General features: G+C 41.4%; 1 protein-coding gene across 1 annotated transcript; it reads left to right on the top strand.

Annotated features, from left to right (window-relative positions):
* Nucleotides 1–1202: 1202 nt before the first annotated feature.
* On the top strand, nucleotides 1203–17860 carry foxk2b (forkhead box K2b). Its single transcript, XM_049561207.1, has 9 exons — nucleotides 1203–1697; nucleotides 10515–10709; nucleotides 11928–12081; nucleotides 12796–12942; nucleotides 13135–13328; nucleotides 13674–13876; nucleotides 14435–14680; nucleotides 15550–15750; nucleotides 16275–17860. Exons 1-9 carry the CDS (start codon nucleotides 1405–1407, stop codon nucleotides 16472–16474), a joined length of 1833 nt encoding a protein of 610 aa, XP_049417164.1. The 5' UTR covers nucleotides 1203–1404; the 3' UTR covers nucleotides 16475–17860.
* The last annotated feature ends 1690 nt before the right edge of the window (nucleotides 17861–19550 follow it).

Raw genomic sequence — 19550 nt, 5'->3', positions numbered from 1 at the left:
TGGAATTTTTTTCCCCTTAATTTTAATAACTTAACTAATAGCTGATCATTTCAGGTCTACAGTCGATCATTTCATAACCTCAGAGGCAAAAGGACTAAGATTTTCTCAGGAGTGGTAAATCATGTCACATAATAAATTGTGCATCAAATTATTCTTTTAAAATATTTTGTAGGAAAGGATGGATATACACCAGCCCTTTTCCTTCTTTTTGATTCTATCCTGCCTTAATGATGATTCAGATCATGCTGTTTTATATGGCCTTGCTTCTGTGGACATTTTTATGTCTCACAATCTTAACATGGGTTCACGTCCCATATTGTAAGATCATTATTCTTATATTAACTTACCTTGATTTTACGACTATGCTGCATTCAGTGAAAACACTCTGTTAACGTCTTATCGCTACTTTAACCTTGTCAGGCGTGTTATCGTCTCATATAGGCCTTCACTGGTTGCATGCGCGCGTACGCACGCGCACACACATTCACCTCAGTGTTTACAAACAAGTGGCCTACAGATGGCAGGGTCACTCACCCTGATTTAACACGGCCTGCAGACAGGACAGCACAGGATTACAGACCTGCAGCCCCAGCAGAGTAATATGAAGAAGCTCTGTCTCCCTGTCGAGGCAACAAGATGTGTTTGCACTGATTACAGACTGTAACGATGATTATTTAAAAGACAGCTAACCTCATCATTGCAAAGTAGTAACAAGATGCTGCAAAGGGGGCAACGTGCAAAACCAATCATGGATTCTGTAGTGGAGGAGGAAGTCAAGACCATCACGCACTGTGGCTCTGCGCTGCTGCGACGTGGAGACTGAGAAGGATTGGATCCTGCAAAATGATCTCATTCATGTGGTAGTTTCATGATTTGAGCACATGATCCGTCGGTGATATCGATGCATGATTGTAGATTATCGACAATCTTTCGCTGTAGTGATTATTGTGACCGGTTGCACGTGTAAACTGGTGGCTCCGCTCCTTTCCTGTGTGGTTAGAAATATACACTCCGCTTCTTCCTTCTCACCGGGCAGCATATGCGCGTATCGCTACCTACCAACCGACCTTGAATCTGTCCTCGGATTAATTCTCGCGTGTGATTGGTTGCAGTTGCAGGGCTGCATAGGCTCGCTGGATTGTGATTGGCGGAGCGCGCTGTCAGTAAAGTCATATCCGCCTCTTGCTCTGTTTGGTTGGATCTCTCTGCTACCCTTTCTCTCGGCGGTGGGTCGGAGCCGCTGTCCCTGGCCTCGCATGTTCCCCTCTAAATTCCTGTTTTGAATTTGATGCCCCTCTGGTAGATTTGATTCATTTACACGCCTCTGTAAAGCCAAATTCGGGCGTCCACACACCGGTGTTTTATTTGCCCCAGTATTTGGCGTTTAGAGACTTTAACCCGAACATGGCCGTGGTGAGCGGATCGTCTGGGCCGGTTGCCCGGCTTGAGGGCCGTGAATTCGAATACATGATGAAAAAGCGCTCGGTGACCATCGGCCGGAACTCGTCTCAGGGCTCCGTGGACGTGAGTATGGGCCACTCCAGCTTCATCTCCCGGAGGCATCTGGAGATATTCACCGCCAGCGACGACGGCACGGGCAGCGGGGATTTCTACCTGAGGTGTCTCGGTAAAAACGGGGTGTTTGTAGATGGAGTGTTTCTCAGACGGGGCGCCCCTCCTCTGCAGCTACCACGAATGTAAGTTTCCCCTCCCGGCGAACATGTGGATGCTAGCTCTAGTAGCCAGCCAGCTAAAGTTAACAGTCAACAACATTGGGTTTGTAGTGGCTAGCAGGGTGGAGAGGACCACGTGTTTTAGCATGTTAGCAAGAAGTCCGCATCCTGTTCGCAATGCCATTTTCTTTGTTGACATTCTTGTTAGCAACAGTGTTAACTAGCCGCCTGCCTTCACTCCACATTCCCTCCTGTGGTTATCTTAGCGTTAGTCGCATTCCTCAGTGTCTGAACTGGGGCTACTTAGCCACAATAACTGAGCTAGCTCATAGCTATGTGGACGCTATTGTTGTTATTGACTAGTGGCAGTTTTTTTTGTCACGTGGACAATCTCTAAGTACGAAATGTATATCTCGTGATACTGTAAACATTCGTGCTTGTTTGTCATGCAAATATGCTAGCTAACAGTTAGCTGCAGCTTCTCAGTAGTTGTGAATGGAGCTGCTCTCGACCCCTAAACGTAAACAAACCAGCCCGTCCCCGCCCTATCTGTTCACAACAGCACAGCCTGCGGGACTTTTAGCCTCTATTCACACCAGCCGAAGTCCTGCTAGCCGGTGTATTTCACCAATAATATACAAACATTAACCATTGAAAAACAATCTGACCTCGATGGGACACATAAATATTAAATTGTAAGTTTCTGCCTAAGAGGTTGGTTAAGCTCTGAGGAGAGAGTTTCTGGGCCACGTTGTGCAAGTTGCAGCCTGCAGCGTGTCATTGTTTAACTTTTAGGATTGTTGATAATGTGCTGTGGTGACACGTGCTGTTTTCTAAACAAACATTTATCCCACAGAGGAATCTGTTGCCCTGATCTGTACTTAACTGCAGCAGTGGGTTATAAACCTTTGTATTCCCATTCTAAACACGGTGCTTGGTTTGGATGTAAACCATGTTTGAGTGGCTGGTACAGATAAAGGTACAAATTAAGATAAGTAATAAAGTAATAAGGAGGCAGGCTCTACCAGATATGTAGCAGCCCTCAAAGGTAATTTCATCAACAGAAAACAAATCATGAATCGTTTGGTAATTGATTGATCCTTAAAGCTTAAACTGCAAACATCTGCTCCTAACTTCATGATGTGAAAGTTATGTATGTTTCAACCTAGTCCCCATTTTCCCATGTTTTTTTCCAAAGTGATTAAACACAAGAATTTTGAAAATGTTCCAGTATTATGTGAGATAAAAACAGGTTGCAATGTAACCACCTGGTGCACTTGTGTACCATCAATTTACGTCCCCTAAAAGTTCTCACATCTTACTGGGTAAATTAACAACTTATTTGGTGAGTTGGTGATTGTTGGCACAGTATAAATACGAACCCAGATGGCTTTTGTAAGTTTTATTTGTTTCTGTCGACTTTGAATGAAGTGAAAGTTTTTGGGGCAGATTCTGGTTAAACAAAAAGGATCTGATACTGTATTAGAAAGTTTTATCTCTGGAGGGATACTTTCCATAATGCTGTCAGAACCCTAGAATAATAATCTGAGCCTGTCATTAGCAACAACAAGCACTTTTAGTGGATGTAAACTGATGCTGATGCACAAATGCCCCAAGTGGCTACATGGTAACCTAGCTGGCTGCAGCCATCTGTCTCAATACTGGACCAGTTTCAAAAACTGTTGTCCCCATTAGTCACTTACACACAAAAGCATGGGAATATAGGGTCCAGGTTTAAAATAACCAAAATAACCCTTTAACTGTGAATGTTTGCCGTGTTTATAATACTGTAAACCAAATGTCTCAGGGTTTTGTACAGTTGGTTGGAAAAACAAGCAATTTGAAGTAGAGCAGAAACAATTATTCTATTAATCACCTAGTTGATGGATAGGATGTTAATTTGCTACAATTTTGCGAATCACTGTTCATGCTTTAAGTCATTTATCAAACAAAAAAGTCCAACATTTGCTAATTTTCTCTCTTTTTTTTATTGTACATTGATTATCTTTGGGGTTTTGTCTGTCAGTTTTACGAAGAAGCAATTTTGTAATTCACAGATAAGGCGCCATTGAAAGTCATTAAGTCCCACATACAGAATTGAAACTACAAAACCAGAGTGGAAAATCATCTCTGGTGAAAAAAATTAAACAAACTAACCCTATTTACATTTTGGCCAGACAGATTTATTTTGAGTTTTAGCATGCCAAAAAGTGGTTGCAGTTTACTCACCAAAGTGACGTGTAATGTAGACAAACCTACCAGCCTCTGCCAACAGTGGCCAGACTTCCCACACTGCAGTCAGCTATTGTGCAATCCCTCAATGTGAAACCAGTTTTTTGTACTACACAAATAAAGCTTGTTTTGACTTGGTGCAATTTCTGGGCCGCTAAACTGGCCTTTTGCACAAAAATATTGTCTGCAGCTGAGCATGTTTGCGTTTTCGAGGTTTGTATTTAAATCAGTTGCTGCACTGCTGTTAGCCACATCACATACTGGTATGCCAATGCATTTCATTAGGAGGCACCATGAGGAACAAAATGAAGCAGCAGTGGTTTCAGGTTGTCATATTGATCAGGCTGACTGCCAATGAAGAGCTTTCAATCAGCAGCAGTGTTTACAACATGAGCCTCCATAAGTAAGACACCTAGCACAGGCTCACATGCTTCACAGTAATCCTCACGCAACAGACGACACTTAGACGACCCTCAGTGTCCACGATAAGACTGCTAAAGAAGCAGATTGACAGCATGAGAGAACTTGCAGAGCCGTGGCCCAGGGGACAGGTCGGTTGTATTCCAGGGATTCCTCTTTGGTGATGTAAACACACTCAACAGAAAGGAACAGCCTTCACTTCCCCTTTCTCCCCCCTCCCCTCCCTGTCCTCTCCCACACCCACAAATTCTCTCCAAGTTGCTGCTCTTCCTGTCTCGCCGTCCTCTTTTGTTTACATTCTTTTTTGCATTGTGGGTGGGGGTGAAAATTAAGTGAAGGTTTTCAGTTGAACAAGCTTTGTTTGTTGCCATCCTCACAGCTTAGCAGCATAGCAACTGTGCGTTTGTGTGTTAGGAGTTCAGGCCTCATTGTTCATACAGGAGAAAAATAGGGTCAATTAAAGAGGCTTCAATGAATGCATGGTTTCAGGGGAGGTGCTCAACAACATGGGCACAGCTTTCAATACCATTGAGCCTCACTGAGACTATTAAAGATGTCTAATTCTGAACGTAAAGTCATCAGTGCATAGTGCAACACTAGTTTCGTTGACATTTAAAAAGGAGTTTAAATTTAGACTGGTTGACTAGACTGAAAGTTATAAAAAATACTTCGGCGTGATTTCATCTGCAATGTTAAGTATTGTCTGAAATAATATCGCATCTAACATCCATTTGAAATTGTTAATCACATTTTTCAATGTCCAAATCTTATTTTAAATGCTGCTAGAAGGATTGGCACTGTGCATTATAAACATTGCACATTATCCTACAAAACTTGTCAACTCATTAAATAAAACTAAACAAATAACATTGCTTGAAATCCGTATTTTCTTGTAAAATGAATAATAAGGAAATGTACCTGATTGTTACAACCAGTCGCATAAAATAGAATAATAATTTTAATAATAGGTTCAACTGGCTTATTTCTGGTGCAGACTTTTGAGGGTAGCAACGTCTAGATGACTGGTCAATTAATCGCGCACATTGCCATTATGGGACCTTTACACCATTTGATGATCATCCAGAAACTGGCCGTATATTTGAGTGTCTAGTATCGAAGGTTGGCATTGAATCCTAGTTTAGATCGTAAGGCGTGTTTATGCACTCTTTGATCAAGTATTTCCTAAATCGCAAAGCTTTTCTGACAGGACTATATCTGATTATTCCATATGTATGTAGATGTCTCGAGCAGTGGCGAGATAAGAAAAGCACTGTTTCTGTATTTATACTGAAGCATTGCAATCTTTTATCACCAACATCTTTTCAATTTTCAAATAATATTCAGCACCTTGAACAAACTATTTTGTCATTATTTTTGCCATTCAAATGCAAAACATTCGCATTACACCATCATGATTTCATGATCTCTTTTAGTTTTGAGCTGTTGGTCAGACATTTATAGACTAAATATACAGCGATAAATTGAAAAAATTAACCAGAATATTACTTGATAATGAAAATAATTGTCAGTTGCTGCCTGATTTATTCTGATTGGATAGGCTAGACACTAAAAACCAATTTTAATGGTAGAAGGGAGTGGTAACAGGTTTGGTCCCATGAAATAACAAAATATGCAATCACTGACTGTGTTTAATTGCACAGAATATTCAGTTTTTTGTCCTTACTCTGAAAAAGACAATATTGATAATTTGACAATTGACAATATTATAAATGAAAATGAATTTCCCACAAATGCTCCTGTTTACATGCAGCCATGCATACTTCGATTAACGTGCCCTAGCATGATGTTTATTGCGTCACGATACAAAAAGGAACGGCTGGAGCTGGTTGTTGTTTTGCTTCTTTGCATCAAAATAGGACTTTTTTAAAAGTTTCCTACTGGTGGTTGACTATTTGAACCGTGTGAGCACAGCTTCATTCTTTCCAACACCTTCTTGAAAAGGTTGGTGTTGCAATATTTGCACATTTCCAAAAACCTTTTGATATCTAAGTCTTTCATAATGTTTAAAAGTAGGTGCATTTCTCCTTCCGACCAGAAATGTGGGCTTTTCTATCGGGCATGCATCTCTCCCCCAGCCTCAAAAACTGTTTGCGAGTCGGTTGTTAACAACCCTAAGTGGAACGCAGATTTTGAATGCTCTTGTTTACATGCTCAGTTAATACTATTAAAAGCCAAATAATACCAGCATGTCTCACATGTCTTAATCGGAAAATGCTAAATTCATAAAATGGCGTAATTGGGAATATCCGAACAGAATCTGCTGTTTATATGACCTGCATCAAATTCAGAATATTGTCATGTCATTGTCTGAATAGAAGGGGAGTAGTGGTGTGCATGTAAACATTAATATCAAAAGGTGATATCTAATTTTCAGTCATAATTTTCTTCCATCTGCTTTACTTATGTTTTGATCAGATAGCTGCTGACCTGATCCAGGAGCTTTATCTTGCTAAGGGTCCTGTGAGGCTGCTTGTGTTGCTACAACATTAAACACTGATGTTTTTGCAAAGATTGCCTTATTTTTTACTTGAAGAAAGGGCGTAGTGCAGAAAGAACATGCAGATATCCATCAAACCAAGCAATGGAAAAGTATTGTTTTCCTGTTTTATAGGAGAGACTGGCCACTTCCCATGGAAACAAGACCAACTCCAACAATATTAAAAAACTTTTATGAAATAAAACCGTAACCAAAAGAGCAAACACCACTTCATACACATATTGAATGAGTGTAGATATTGTATAGCTATTATTTACTAACTAAATTGATGATTGCACGAATGGCTTAACACCTCTGCTGGAACAGTTTCCTCGGGGAAACCCTGGAATATTTTGGTTTTTAAAAGAGTTGGCTCTGTTACCACTAAAAGCCTGACGTAAGGGAAAGATCTTTGTTAAAACTCTCCTGATGTACAAAAATGTGCTCCTACATGCACAATCTAAACTTGTGCAGCCAGTCTCATAGACTGTATACAGTCCTCATTATTCAATATTCCCTTATCAAAGTTGCTCTGATGGTTGACAGTCGAGCTTGTTTGTGTTGTGATCCAATATTTATATTTGTACATACAGTGGTGCTCGTCTGCAGCATGGTGAAATACAGACAAGAACATGAAGGAACAGGAGTGGTTTTGATATTTTATTATTTATTGATATATTTAGATATCACTGTCCCCACTCTGTCAGTTCTCCACAGCCACTAGATACTGAGAAGCGCTCTGATGTTATTTAAGGATCCTCCATGACTTTGTCCGATCCACAGTGAAGTCTACCCTTCCTGAAAGGGTGCTGAGAGGGAACATGCACAATGAAAAGTGTCTCCCCTCACCAGTCTGGCTCCAGGAAGTGTTTCAGTCTCCTCCTGTGAGCGGCAAAGCTAATTTGAGATGTAGGTGTCAGGGATACAGTTCTCTCAGCAGATGCCAGCTCTGCGAGGGCCTGGCGAAGAAACTGCTGTGCCTGGCACTCTTTAACTAGATGAAAACCAATGTGTGCCCGCTCCGTCTCCACGGTGTCAGGCCGCCTGATCCAAACAGCATTTTAGGAGGTTTCCTTCTATTCAGTGTTATCTGTGAATGTTGAAAATTTCCCATGACCGTACCCCTTTCCTCCTCATTTATAAAACTCTACAGTACAGCAATGACGAGTCTGTTTTTATCAAATAGAAAATATTTAATTAGGCTACAAGGCTTCCACCCTGAAGCCTGTCTCAGTTTCTGTTGGCAGCATCCTTGCATTCCTGAGTCCATTTTGTTGGTTGTTGGAGTTTTTTTAATTCCACTGCATATAAAGTGGAGAGGCAATGATCAGTCATTTAAAACAAATAATTAAATAAATACCAAGTCATTCTATAAAGCAGAGCTGTCACCTTGTCTAAAAATAATTTGAACGAATTAGAACTAATAGATTATTAATTCCAATTAATTTAAACGCGGCTCATATCTTCTAATCCTGTACATTACGCTGTAGAATTGTTGTGGTTTGGTTCATTTGTGCGGCCTCTGCTGCCTCACTGAGTGACAAGCTAATAAGTGACCTCTTCACAGATGCTGGATATTAATATTTAAGATTTTACAGTCCTATGTTATTTATCAGCCTGCATATATGCTGCTGCTACATATAACCTGACCCTGGATGTTTCTCAAACCCAAGAATGCAAAGAACACATTTGTGTTCTTGGGGAGAACGCTCTTACTAGTTGTTCTTGAAAGAATGAACTTGCAAGTTCACAAGCAGGCACAACGCTGTTTGAGATGATGCGTTCCTGGTTTTGGTTTTGCGCAACATCCCCAGCACTGTGGCAGCCTGCCAGGCCTCATCATCCAAAACAATGTGTGTGTGTTGCGCAATAGTCAGCCCTAAGCTCAGCTGATTACTCCACAACTGTACACTACCAATGTAATTTGTGTCTATTTATAAGAAAGCTACAACCATTTCTTTTAATACTTCTGTTTATTTATTTTCTAAAGTACGTAAAGTTTCAAGAACCAAGAACTGCACATTATGAGCCAAGGGCAGGAAAACAAATTCAAGTTAAGGTGATTTCCTTGTGGTTCACATCTGATTTAAAGAAGAAAAGCAATTAAGGTCAAATAACTAAGATGAAGGATGAACTCGAAGTATCTGAAATGCCTCCCATACCGCCTGAAACACTAGATCAGGTATTGGCAAGTATGAGAGACTGCGCCAATCTGAAACCACTTACTTTATAAAAAAAAAAAAACTATTTTCACACCTGGCTAAAACAGCAGTTTTCCCAGAAATCAAATATTTTGTTGTTGTTTTTTCCCACTGCTTTAAAATCTCATAAAGCATTTGAAGTCGTATCACAGATGTATTTGTTCATGTATGAAAAAAGGTTCAACTTGAGCCAATACAACAATGATAGCATTACACACCCACACAGGGTTTGTAGTATACAGCTGTTGGATTTTATTTTGATGCAGTGGTAGCAGATCCATACTTGGTATCGGCCGATATCCAAGTTCAGGTATTGGAATTGTGCTCAGGAAGGAAAATGGTAGTGCTGAAAGCAAACTGCATCCACACATAACTTCTCAGATGGTTTGCTTTCATAACTATCAGCTCAGCCCGGCTCGCCAGTTTTCTCAATTTTTTCGTCCATGAGGAGAGCAACAGTAACCTAGTGAGGGCGACAGGACATGCAGTAGATCCATCCTGGAGGCAGAGATACCACATTCTGTTGTAGGCAGCCTCAGTGGTACATTATTAAATGCAGCAACAAGGCGTGTTGCATTGAAAGGAAAATGGAACAAGTCCTTACCCTATTTTCTGCAGTGTGCTGAAAGTCACTGTGGAAAATGCTGGAAAGGTTCAGAAGAGTGAAATAAGTTCCACAGTGGTTTGGAGTCTTTGTTTAGTGCTTGAGCTTTACGTATAGATTTTTTTTTTCCATTATTAATTTCCCACCCAATAATATTTAATGTATTATGTTGCCTATAAACTGACTGAAAATGACCATCACTGTTTCAAGGACCCCACTGTCACATTTTCATATTGCTTGGTTCTTTGACCAGCTGTCTAAACCCAGAAGAAATTCAGTTATATTTTATACTTGATTGATTACTATAATTATTAGCAAAATTGTTTGTCAGTTCATTTTTCAGACAGATAAATCAATCAGCTCACCTCTAAGCTCTAATAATCACAGAAGAGAAGTGCACATTACCATCTGAGGCATGTTTTGTAATTGCTGACACGGTGCTGAGGCTACTGCGTATTAAGCATGTCTTTATATTTACCACTCCGTCTAATTTAGGCCTGTCCTCCATTGAGGCCACCACTCCCCCTAAACAGCCACAGCAGAGCAGCTCCAGTCTGCACTCCAGTCCTCCGCAGTGTAATAACGTGGAGCTATCTATGATAATCCTCGGCTTTTTGCTGCTTCCAACAAAGATTTCCAGGAGGTGTCGGGAGGAAGGAGGGAGCTTCATCAAGCCCTTGCATCTGTATTCAAATTTAATTAACTTGCACATAGTCTCTCTCAGCTAATTAAAGTCAGCCAGAGAATCAGCAAACGGTTCCACCGCAGATGAGCTTTACGTGGTGTTATCAAATGCTCGTTGATTTGATTTGCCTTTTGAAATGCTGTCTTCATCGACGGGCACCTCTGCACAGCTTTTTAAATCCTGTGTCTGTTTTCTTTCGCAGGTGCACTTTCAGGTTCCCCAGCACAAACATCAAGATCACATTCACAGCCCTGTCCAGTGGGAAGAAAGTGAAGCGCGAAGCTCCAGAGTCCCCAGTGAAACCAGTACAGCCCCAAATCTCCCCGCTGACCATCAACATTCCAGACAACATCGCTCACCTAATGAGCCCCCTGCCATCGCCTACTGGCACCATTAGGTACTCACTCCTGCCGATCATGATGTATTTAAGGGCTCAAAACAGACAGGAAGTGACTTTTCTTTGTGCGTGCCACAGTGATTTCTCTTAAGAAATTAGTATCTAGAAACTAACCTCACAAACAATGGTTGATCATTTAGCAAAGTTGCATTTATGCCAGTCATAGCAAAGAGTTATCAGCATTTAGCATTCATGCACCCCTGGTTTTTGGGCTAGTTGTGAAGATTCATTCATAAATTTGATCAGGTTGGAGGTAGTTTCAGCTAATTCAACCTAAATCGTAAATTTAGTAAGAAAATAAGTTATTGTATTTTTAAATTGGTTCCTGTCTTGATAAAGGTGGGTGGATTGTGAAAACAATAGGGACAATGACAGAAACAGGTCCAGGACAGCGTTTGTGTTTTATAAATGTATTAGTATGTATCTAAGATTCCAGATCAGTGCATGGTGGTAGAAAAAGTCACTCCCACTCTGCCTCTAGTTCACCTTGAGGTGTCAGCTGACCTTGACATGGCCTCTGTGTGGTGATCAGCTTAGACTTAGTTCAGCGACTCTAGGGCTCAGAGAGTGAGGCACCGTCATCTCAGACTTTTAGATCCTCTCAATCTGTGATCTCGGCCAGATGGCTATAAACCAACCAGGTTTCCTCTGTCATACAGTTCCCGTCTGAAGGTTATATGACAAAATGTGTTTACTGTTGGCAAATAAGCAGTCAGCGTAATAAAAGAGGCAGCAGGTGTAGCACATGTTGGAATCCTGAGCTGCTGCTTCTTTGTTTGGTTTACCAACATCTCCAGAGTCCCCTGAGTACTGAAATAGACATTAAATATGGAAATACTCCTTTACATTAAGTCCCTTCATCCCCTGGTTATCAGAGTCTATTAAATGGGTAATTAGACTTGATTAAGATTTGAATGCACCGTAGCTTTAGGCCAGATAGTGGCTCCTAAAGTGACTGCAGTATTTCCAGACAATCTGGGAGGTAGGGCGATTTGCATAGATGTCGGCCAAAAGCGTGCCACTGCAGCAAAGACTGCGGATAAGTGAGCCAGGGAACCTAACTGTTCCCTTCTGGGGAATGCCGGACTAGTTATATTTTAGGTTTAAGCATTTAATCCAAACCTATTGTTGGCTGTTTATTGTGTTGATTTAGTGTAAGATATGTTTACAGTAAATTTTCTCAGCAGCTGACAGGCTTGTTGTTGTGCTTTCTTGCAGTGCTGCTAACTCGTGCCCCTCCAGCCCTCGGGGTGCAGGCTCTTCAGGCTACAGGATGGGCGGTCGCATGGTCAGCTCTGCAGAGCTGCAGCTTATAAATGACAACTCACAGCCTGAGAACGACAAAGACGCCTCTGGAGGGGACAGTCCCAAGGTGAGAGCAGGAGTAAAGTCCAGTCACTGTGTGAGGAGAAGATCTTCTTTAAAACTGACCCTTAGTTTGTGATTCAGTTCACATCACTTATTTCACTTCAGCAGTGTCAAAGCCCTCTCATACACACCCACAGTCAACTTAGGTCTTTCAAGTAAATCCCACTCAAACTGATTAAAGTGTTTATTTAAATATTCAGTCCCTTCAGGATTCTGCAGGCTATTTTTTGGTATTGTTGTGACCTGAAATGCCTGAGGGTGGGGGCAGCAACAGCTGGTCATTGGCAGTCACCAGCTGTTGCTGCCCTTTGAGGCAGAGCTGTTTTATATACCTGTTTTATGTTGTCAAATTTGCATTAAAGTTGCGGTGATTGGACAAAATTGCAATGTTGCACAGAATTCACAGGGACTGGCTCAATTTGTGTTAATTATTGGGACCGCAACATCCTGGAAGAGGCTAAATATTGATGTTCATAAATCAGCACAACATTGAAACGCAAGTATATTGACACAGTTGGAATGTTTTTAATCACCAAAAATGCTCTTTCATTTAATGGAAAACATCCATTATGACATGGAAACAGTTTTGCAGTGTTTGCCGTATTGTCTGTAAATAGTTGTGGTAGTTTCAATGTAATGAAGGTGACATGAAGACAGTTTGTTATCTTGGGGTAACAGGCTCTGATTCATAAAACTGCATTTCCTCTCCACTCCACAGGATGACTCCAAACCTCCGTACTCCTATGCACAGCTGATTGTCCAGGCCATAACACTGGCTCAGGACAAGCAGCTCACACTAAATGGAATCTACAATCACATTACAAAGAACTACCCCTACTACAGGACTGCAGACAAGGGCTGGCAGGTGAGTTCTGGCCTCATGCTCGTCTGTTTGAGCTCACTTTGACCGTCAGCATGGTGGTACGAAATATAACAGATCTGCTGAAGAGTCTGTGCCAAAACCTCAGTGCTAACTTGGAAATACTCCCAAAAATAACCATTAAAACACCTCTAATACTGTGTTGTTGTTTTTTTTTTGTTGTTTCCTCTGTCACAGAACTCGATCCGTCACAACCTGTCATTGAACCGTTATTTTATCAAAGTGGCGCGGTCACAGGAGGAGCCAGGCAAAGGCTCATTCTGGAGGATAGACCCGTCCTCAGAGGGCAAGCTCATCGAGCAGGCCTTTAGGAAACGAAGGCCCCGGGGCGTCCCCTGCTTCAGGACCCCACACGGACCCCTCTCCTCTAGGTCTGGTTTCACACCACTGTCTCTCACACACACACACACACACACACACACACACACACACACACACACACACACACACACACACACACACTGGCTTTGATTCCTACACGGTCGTTCAAATTAACACATTTTTACAGTCAGTCTCCAGATAAGCTTCTGTTTATCTCCCAGATAAATTGACTTGCACACTCTCTAGTTTAACAGACTTGATTTAACAACAGACAACAACCACAAATTAATCTGTTGTTAAAAACAGCCATCATAGCCACCTCTTCTATTCACTATCAGTTTGAATACCAGTGTTGATATTTAAGAGTCAACCTGACTTATCTGTCTGACCTTCAGGAGTGCCCCAGCGTCTCCCAATCACTCGGGGGTTCTCTCCGCTCACTCCAGCGGTGTCCAGACCCCTGACAGCCTATCACGAGAGGGCTCCCCAGTTCCCCTGGAGCTGGACACTTCTGCGGCTCCAACCCCGACGTCCACCACGGTTGTCCAGCCCAAACTGGCAGTCATCCAGGAAGCACGCTTTGCACAAAACACACCAGGTATGAGATCTTCCCTCTCTGGGCTTTGTATTCTGAACATGGCTGGATGTGAGGCTGTCTGAGTGTCTTCTCTCTCCAACACAGTGGTCTAAAGCAGTGTGTGTAGTTTTCAGTGAAGCTGCTTTAGCCTCTGTGAATGTTGATTCTGGCTTTGGATCCAATTCTCTGCCACAACATGCCCTTCATATCTTTCTTATCTTCTTGTCCGACTTATTCCAGACAGCTTTTTATGAAGGAGCACACACATTTATGGTTATCAGTATTAATGGTATTAATTATTTAACTGTTTCCAAATGAACAATGTATAAAACAGATCTTATCAGTAGATTTCACTGTAAAACTGTAAAAAGGTTGTTAAATTTTATTGCTACTCACATTATTTGTTGAACACTTTATGTGCTCTCCATCACACTGATACAAATGCTCATTCTTTTGCTCACCCTGAGTGCCCTGAGATAGTGTCCATAGTTTGAAAATAATATTAAAAGTAATTAATAAACCTGCATGCTTCCTGTGTATATATAAATATCTCCATGTGCGGCACTGTCTCCGTTCCAGGCTCGCCTGTTAACAACCAGCCGGTACTCATAGCAGTCCAGCGTCAGTTACCTCAATCCATTAAGCCAGTGACCTACACCATGGCCTCCCCAGTGAGCACCAGCACCTCCCAGCCCGCTGTCCAGACTGTCCACGTCCTGCAGCAGATCCCAGCCGGGTCCCTCAGCTCCACCGCTGTCATCGCCCAGCCAGCCACCATCATTAAGAGCGAGCCGCAGGAGAACGGCGAGCACACAGAGGTCAAAGGTGAGACAGGGGTATTGTGCGGAATGTTGTTATCCACTACAGTAAAGGGTATAGAAACTTTATGACATCTGTCCAAATTGGCACCAAGTGCTTGGTCTTGTTTACTCAGGTAATAAAAAAAGTAGTATTTTGGTTTTAAGGCTCTGGTATTTTATTTGTGCCGTATCAAAAGATTTTAGTCGATACCCAGTCGTACTGGCATCAGTAGCTGTCTCTCCCAGAGCTTGACCTTTTAAGATTATGTATGATTTCCAGAAAAAATGTTTTCCATATCCTGTGAGTCACACCGTTGATTTGATTATTGAGTAAAACCTGAAACCGTGGTTTTTGTTTCCTCACCTACAAAGACCTCATTATTTTTGAACATAGTAACTGTTGGTCAGTGGGTGGCCAACGGTAATGTTAGCTACCAAAGTAAGCCTTAGCTTGTTCAATGGACAAAAGCCTTTTTTTTTTTAATTTAAAACATGTTGAATTTTAGTTAGAACTTGTTTAATTTGAGTTACGTATGGAAATATAATGTATGAGAAAAGATAAATGAAAAAGTAGACATGGGTACCTAAACACAAGTATCATCTTGATCCAGTATCAAAACAGTTTGACTATACTGTTCATGTGGATGGCCAGATCAGCTTCAAAGCTATGAAGCTAAGCTATAAATGTGACTGTATTTGTCTTAAAGAAGGCCTAAAGATGCAGCTTTCAGGAAAATTAGTTTCTGGTTTATTAGTTTATCCTTTGTTGTCATCAGTTTACTAAATTGATCCCACCATTGTTGGTTTCATAACCTTCAATTCATCATATTGCTACAACAGTAAGCATCTTTTCCCAGGAGTCATTGTTGACCTGTTTGTGTGTCCTCATTGCAGTCAAAGTGGAGACGGTTCCCACCATCGCCTCTATAGGCGGCTCCAGTCGCATCATCCAGAGCTCCCAGTCAGGCACTCCCCTGCAGACTGTTACCATAGTGCAGCAGGCCCCCATGGGTCAGCACCAGCTGCCTATAAAAGCCATCACACAGAACGGCACCCACAGCATCACCACTGCCATCCAGGGATCCGCCAGCTCAGGTGAGAAGCACAGGAGCAGTGTGGAACGCAGGTGTGGGGAGCTTTATGGGAACGCCATCATGGAGAAACCTCAGCTTTCAGTTTCAAAGATTTTGCTAGAAGTATTTTGTTTCATTAATATTTTTAAATATTTAATGGCTCAGACTGCTCAGTGTTATTTATTAGATGAACCCTGATGGAGAAGCTTAGAAGAGAGACTGAAGTTAACATTGTGCCTTAACATTTGTAGGATGGATGGCAAGTGAGGGATGCTTTTTTCAGCTCTAATTTCATGTAGGCATGTTTGCATGATGGTTACTGACCCGAAAGATAAACCAGTAAACCATGGGATCTCTGACACTCATGTTTACGTTCAGCAATAAAGACTCTGCCTTCACTGAATCACAGAAAGCCTTCATTATCCCGTTCTGCAGCTGAACCAACCACACTTCCTTCTGCTTACAAATGTCGGTTAACCACAGATTGAACTGCTCTGAAAGTGAAGTGTTTCCTCTATTAACCCGCCCCTCTCATTCTGTTTGCAGCTGTGGCGAGCCCCCTCCACCTGCTGGCGGCCCACGCCTCGGCCTCGGCCTCCCTCCCCACCAAACGACAGAACGGGGACCAGCTGGCCAGCGAACAGCCGGACACCAAGCGCATCAAAACAGAGGACGAGGCGGCCTCGACCCCGGCCGCCGCAGCAGACTCAGACTCGTCGGCAGCTAACAACCCAGGCCTCAACTAGTCTGTACAACCACACACCACACAACCCCCCCACCACCTTCTCCTCCCTCCACAGTTTCTCTCTCTCGTCCCCATCGTTTGTTTCGTTTCTCCTCCTTCTACCACTGACTCCCGAGGTGCCAAACGGAGAGGATTCTTTTCATTTTCAGTTTGGGTTATCTGTTCTAGAGCATCAAAAAAATGTCCACCCCTTTAAAGACTGGAATGTGGGTTGAGAACAGAAAAAAAAAAAGAAAAAGAAATGTGACAAAGATGAACTCAAAGGTGTCCCCTGTGAGCCACTGAAACAGGAGAGTGACTAAACCAAGACCACAGGAAGCCTTAACAGCAATTAACCCTTAAGAGCTGACCTTTGACCTCAAGTGGTCCAGCGGGGAGAGGCCCTGACTCAGCTCGGGCTGGACGCCACCTTTCTGTCGTATCTACCTCAGAGCAGATAGGAGACTCCGGCAGCCAGCAGACAATGTCCTCCCCGGACCTGTCGGGACGGCTTCTGGACGAAGTGACCAACCGAGCGACGAGTATGATGAGCATTCAATGGTTTAAGAAAAAAAACAAAAATCAAGAAAAAACGGTCAACGCATTCAGAAAGGGATCAACTCGGAGCCAATATTCCTGAAACTCTGGCAGCTAGCCTCTCACAATACTGACCTTCCTTTATTGCAGCTGTACGTAGATATGCAGTATTTTGTTGTTCAAATGTGGAGCATAGGATTTTTTTTTATGTATTTTCACTTATCTAGATAAGTAATAATTTAATTAAAGGAAGCGTGCAAAATAATGAGGTCGATGACATTTCGGTAACTAAGTTAGAAATCTCACTCTTTTTTTTTTTTACGTGGACTTCCTTTTCTGTTCGGTGAAACAGTGTAATAGTTTTTCGTAATATTTGTTTCTTTTCCCCTCGTTCTGACATATCCATATGAAAATTGCTTAGTTATACCTACATATTTTAATACTTGCACAGATAACCGATATAAGCATATGAAATCTCCATGTGTAGTTCCAGATGTTGACCTTGCATGTATCGGACAACAGAAGAGTTGTTAACTGTAAATTGAACAGAGGAAAAATGACCTGCTTTGTCCAAACCAGACCTGCACTTGATTAAATGTTTGTGTTTTCATTTCCCTCCTTCTTCTTCTTCTTTTTTGTTTTCCTTCCACCCTCCTCCTCTTCCTCCTCCTCCTCCTCATCCCTCCCGGCTGTGTTGACGTTGTGGTGTTGGCAGACCCCCCTTTGCTTGATTATTTTACTCTGTTCTGGCGACCTGGCGAGTCTGTTTTCTGATTGTACACGTTCCAAACAATAGTAAAAGACAAAAAATTGATGTTTGTTCTGCTTCAGTGGAGAAATGCTTTTTTTTAATAAATTAATTTAAAGCCCATTTCTGTTTCTGGCTCGTGTTGCAGAATCATGGTTTCGTTTTTGATGCAGAAAAAGGAAACAACTGTCATTAGTGTAAACACTGCTTGTAGTTCCACTCTTTTCCACAGGGGCGCAGTATAGGAACACTTTTCAGTCTGTCAGATTCCTCTGCAACCAAACCCAGGTGGGTCTGGGGGAATTTCACTAGGAGAAATTTTTAGAAACTTAACGGTGAAACTCATGGTACAAGAACTGCCTCAGAAAATCTCACAGTTCCACAGTATACAGTATAACGCTATTATTACTGTTATTATTATTATCATTTTCCATTACAATGACCCTTGAAGGAAAACCCATTTTTTTGTGGATGAACAAATGTGTTATCATAATTAAAACTTGAAACCATTTTTTAATGGAAGTATGTGTAAAATGTCTGACAGGCAGTCAAGGAGGAAAGGAGATGCATCATTTTCTCACTGGTTGCTGTTTTTTTCAATACCACAGACAAGCAAATATACACGGTATGGTAACTGCCAAATTTCATACTACAGTATACAGTTTAACGGTTTACTGCTGCAGCCCTCAATGAGTTCTCAAACTTTTGATGAATGAATGCCATTTTTGGGAGCTAGCATATGGTTTAGGGCTGCACAGAATAAGTACACATGAACACTTAAAAGTTCTGTGAACTTTACAGTTCAATAGTAGAAGCAGTAGTATCATAATCTGGTAATTTGTTAAGATAGTTTATGATTATGCTTATATTTGTTGAGATAAAATAATCAAATCATTGTGATTATTTTTCTCACTTTATCTCAGGTAGTATGATCACATTACATATTTCATTTTCATATTTTTATACAAATGTTGCCTCTTAGTTTGTGCTATTTTTTCTGTTTAATTTCCCATTTCTTTGACAGATGTGGTTACATTTTTGATGCATGAACACAATTTACTAGGGAAAAAAACTGGAGAAAAAGACAGAATCAAAAGATGACAAAGTGATGCACAGAGCAGAAAGAGTGAAGCTGAACTGAAAGTGGCACAAGGAACATTCAGTCTAAATATTTATCTTGGGGATGTTAGTTTGATAAAAGTAAAATGAAAGTCTGCTCATCTACTTGCAGAAGCACAGTGAATAGTTTCATCTAGCAAGCAAACACACAAAACTAAAGTTTCAAGTTGCTTAGAGGGAGGAAAAGAGAAAGAGATGGAAACAAACCGGAGACAATATTTAGAGACGAGGAAAATATGAACAAACCATTAAATCTCAAGTTATAAAATTAAGATGCTTTTTAAATATATGTGCAGTCAGTGAGATGTGAGAGAGACTGTGAGGACCTAAAAACTTGGATGGAAATCCTATGTAAAAAAAAAAAAAAAAAAAAAGAACAAAAGGTGGAACAGGTGCACATATCCTCTGAAACAGATGAGGAATTGAGATCGTAACATCAACAAACAAGACATCACAGTACAAAAATGTCAGAGATATGTCTGAGGTCATTTAAAAAGCTATCTCTGTTATAGTTCAGCCTCAGAGGAAGTACTGGCTGTTGGTTTATGATTATATGAATCAGCCGCACAGATCCAGTCGCAGTCAGGCTCTAATGAGGATGTTCACTGTAAGAAAAAAGTGTTTTGATGTTTCTGCTGCAACAAAACAAAGAAGGCAAAGATTCATTTCACATCTACATTTCTGAGGTTAAAGT

This window comes from Epinephelus fuscoguttatus, linkage group LG19 (genome assembly GCF_011397635.1).
Source record: "Epinephelus fuscoguttatus linkage group LG19, E.fuscoguttatus.final_Chr_v1".
Taxonomy (NCBI): Eukaryota; Metazoa; Chordata; class Actinopteri; order Perciformes; family Serranidae; genus Epinephelus; species Epinephelus fuscoguttatus.
This window is presented reverse-complemented; position numbering and strand designations above follow the sequence as displayed.